The sequence below is a fragment of the Corvus brachyrhynchos genome, unplaced genomic scaffold (genome assembly GCF_000691975.1).
Source record: "Corvus brachyrhynchos isolate BGI_N302 unplaced genomic scaffold, ASM69197v1 scaffold99, whole genome shotgun sequence".
NCBI lineage: Eukaryota > Metazoa > Chordata > Aves > Passeriformes > Corvidae > Corvus > Corvus brachyrhynchos.
Window position 1 is genome coordinate 969274 of NW_008239778.1, and position 3694 is coordinate 972967.

At 50.9% G+C, this 3694-nt stretch overlaps 1 protein-coding gene across 1 annotated transcript in view; it reads left to right on the forward strand.

Annotated features, from left to right (window-relative positions):
- Window positions 1-3694, forward strand: part of GUSB (glucuronidase beta) — a 9978-nt gene that overhangs the window by 3371 nt on the left and 2913 nt on the right. The window contains exons 5-8 of the mRNA XM_017743007.1: window positions 482-634; window positions 1196-1374; window positions 1752-1898; window positions 2910-2994. Of these exons, the coding sequence (XP_017598496.1) occupies window positions 482-634; window positions 1196-1374; window positions 1752-1898; window positions 2910-2994 (564 nt within the window). The remainder of the gene's footprint in view (window positions 1-481; window positions 635-1195; window positions 1375-1751; window positions 1899-2909; window positions 2995-3694) is intronic.

The following is a 3694-nucleotide window of genomic DNA, read 5'->3' on the forward strand; positions in this document are numbered from 1 at the left end:
CATCCCCTCTGAGGAGATGATGAGTTCGACAGCTGGAGCCTGGGAGATTCTTTGAGAGTTAAGGATCAGTAGCGATGTTCAGGTGGAGGAATCGGGGAGGATGAGCTGCTCGGAGTTTCCAGGGGCTCAGGTTCACACCTGGGGGCAGGTGATATGTCAGTCATTGCCTGGCATCAAGGTGCAGGGCACAGAAATGGTCTGTGGTGATGCCATGGGGAAAAGACACTGAAACTCCTGGGATGAGCAAGTGCCAAAAGGGTCATGCAGGGGCCCATTCTTTATCCTTCAACTTCCACAGCTTGGATTTCTATTTTTTGTTTAGTCATACCTGTCTCCCTGCCGAGCAGCAGCAGTGAGGGACAGGCTGTGCGCTGAGGCAGGGCTAGGAAGGGGATGTGGGGCCAAAATCTCCCTCACAGATAGGGGAGGGAGCACTGGGCATCCTCATGAGGATCCCTTCCATTCCTCCCTGGACATGCAGGTGAAGATGCAGGCACAGGTGGGTGAGGCGCTGCTGGAGGACGTGTACACGCTCCCGGTCGGCATCCGCACCGTCCACGTCACCAGCACCCAGTTCCTCATCAATGGCAGGCCCTTCTACTTCCATGGGGTCAACAAGCACGAGGATGCAGATGTAAGTGTGGCACCCATGGCAGGGACACCCAGTGACACCTCAGCTCACACTGCTGAGGTGGCACCTGCACTGCCTCCCCTCCCCTCTCCAAGGGGTTGTTCCTCACACTCTCCTCCCAGGCTAAGCACTAAGGGGACACCATGCCCAGTGCTGCCATGGTCCTGACATCCCTCAGGGTACATGGGTGTGCTGGTGGAGACACTGAAGCATCTCCCAGCCACAGCTTCCAGCCAGACATGCTGACAGTCAGTCTGCTGTGAGGGTGGGGTGGCCCTGGCACAGGTCACCCAAAGAAGCTGTGGCTGCCCCATCCCTGGAAGTGCCCAAGGCCAGGTTGGACGGGGCTTGGAGCAACCTGGGACTGTGGAAGGTGTCCTTGCCCACGCCAGGGGGTGGAATGAGATGAGCTTTAAGGTCCCCTCCAACCCAAACCCCTCTGACTGTGACAGTGGCTGTTGGGTTCCCCACCCTGGGCAGCACCGGCCTCAGGCAGCTCCGGGGCTTGGGCTGGATCAAGCAGGGAAGCCGTGTTCACAAAGGGTGATTCCTCTCTCCCCCCAGATCCGTGGCAAAGGCCTTGACTGGCCCCTGATTGTAAAGGACTTCAACTTGCTGCGCTGGCTGGGGGCCAACTCATTCCGCACCAGCCACTACCCCTACGCCGAGGAGATCATGGACCTGTGCGACGCCTATGGCATCGTGGTCATCGACGAGAGCCCGGGGGTGGGCATCAAACTGCTGTAAGAACTGCCCAGCACACCCTGCCCCTCGCTCATCTGCTCCTCTCTGAGCTGTTTCCAAGTGTCCCATTACCCTTTTTACACTTTTGTCCCCAGAGTGTCCCACCCGTTGTCCCGATAATGAGAGTACTTTGCTCTGTTTGGAAATCTCCCAGTTGCGCCACCAGTGCCTTGTGATGTTGGGCAACCAGAGGGCATTTTGCCACATGGCTCCATTAACGAGCCCAAACCACGGCCCTGAACTGTGCAGCAAACTTTGGGGAAATAGGGCAGAAGCCATCTTCAGCATCAAGGCTCTGCTCTGCCCAGAGGCTGAGTTTGCACAGGGCAAGGCAGATGGGATGGATTTTACACCCTCACCTCCTTCTGTCTTCCAGTGAGAGCTTTGGGAACAAGTCCCTGCAGCATCACCTGGCTGTGATGGAGGAGCTGATCCGCAGGGATAAGAACAGGCCCTCAGTGGTGATGTGGTCAGTGGCCAATGAGCCGGCGTCGGAGCTGCCCCCAGCCGCTCACTATTTCAAGTAAGGGCATCTGCTTGTCATCTCGTGGCACATGATTCCTCTTCTTCCTTTGGGATGGCACAGAGAAGTAATAAAGGGGGGGAAGGCATTTTTTGGGAACCCTGGCACTGTACCTGCAGATGCAAACTGAAATGTAACTCCTGCATGTGTCGAACTGATGCTCAGAACTGCTCAACTGTCTCAGACCTGTTGGTTTTGAACACTAAGACTCCACAAAATCACCAGGAGTCCACTTGGTTTGAGCAGCTCTTCTTGAGCTAAGCAAAATCAGACCTGGTGGGAACAGGATATTCCTTGTTACCACTGGAAGATGAGTGCTGAATCCTTTGAGAATCACAGCAAAGCTGTAAAATAACTGGCCTTTCATTCTGAAGACAAGGTTCTGCAGTTAAAGCTGCTTATTTGTTCTGTGGCTCCTCACTTCAAAGCTACTGCTTTGAGTCCCTGCAGACCCCTTGGTTTTGTTTCTCAAGAGATTTAAGCTTTGGATAGCCCAGAGGCAGCTCTGTAACGGGCAGCAGGCTGTCCCTGGGAGCTGTAGGTGCATTGACAACTGTGAAGTTTCATTCTTCAGAATGTTCCAGCACCCTCCTGTAATGTCAAGAGCTTGACTCTCCCATTCTGTCCCATCTCTCTCACTCAGGGCTTCCTCAAAACCATCCAACCTCTGCCTGCTGTGCCACAGGGCCTCAGGAATGCATCCCAGGAGTTGTTCAGAAACTTCCTATTGTCCCTTTCACAGTTTTGTCCTCAAACTCAGCTGTCCCTTCAACGTCTAAGCTGCTGGCACCACCAACAAACGGATGTGCCTGTGCTTGGTGTGCTTCCACTCTGCTCTTTTATCAGGTGGCATAGCAACCGCTTGGTGACAGATACTCTCTTTAATTCAAACACTGTCTGCTAAATCAAAATCAGCTGTGTCTGGGGGGGTGGAAGGATAGAGAGCCTGGGGAGAGGGGGCTGTGCTTCTCCATGCTGTTGTTGAACTCTTGCTTTACTGTTTGCAAACAGGACAGTGATAGCTCACACTAAAGCTCTCGACCCCTCCAGACCAGTCACCTTTGTGACAGATGCTAATTACGCTCTTGATCATGGTGTAAGTTTGCTTTATTTTCTAGCTTTTTGTTTTTTAAAACTCATACATTAAATTTCCTCCTCTTGTCACTTGTTTTATATTCCTTTCCCTGCACCTCCCTAAATTTAATGGAGATATTTAGCAGGGAAAGACAAAAGAAAAGTTACATTTTTGTTTCTAGTAAAAATCACCTTATCCTGTAGTTGTAGTCCAGCTGAAAAAACAAAAAGGGTCTATAAGAGAGAACAATTCTTTGTGTGCAGGATTATGCCCCTGGATTCCATTAATATTGCCATGCTTTGTTATGCCATTGATTGTGTTTACTAATGCTCAGAATTTTCACTTGCAATTAAGCCAAAGCTTAAACCTCTTTAAAATGCTCACAACCCTTGTGGAAGTCTAAAGGAAGGAAGCTTTGCTTTAATTCCTGCCTTAAACTGCTGTAGATCTTCTTTGGCAGATGTCTGTTTGTGTCCAATAATCTAAAAGCTCCTCCAGCTCCATAATTAAAAGCCTTAGAGCTGTCTAAATAACCAAAAGGCACTTTCCTTGGATTTCTGGGCCTTTCATAGCCTGGACCAAGGATTTTTAACACCTGTATTTGTTTCCAGGGTAGATCCTGGGCACTACTGTACAATAATCACTTCTAGGAGGTGAGTTGGTGCTACCACACATCCCTGCTCCAGGTTATACTTTGGCTTTCATTTAAACTGTCCTCTAA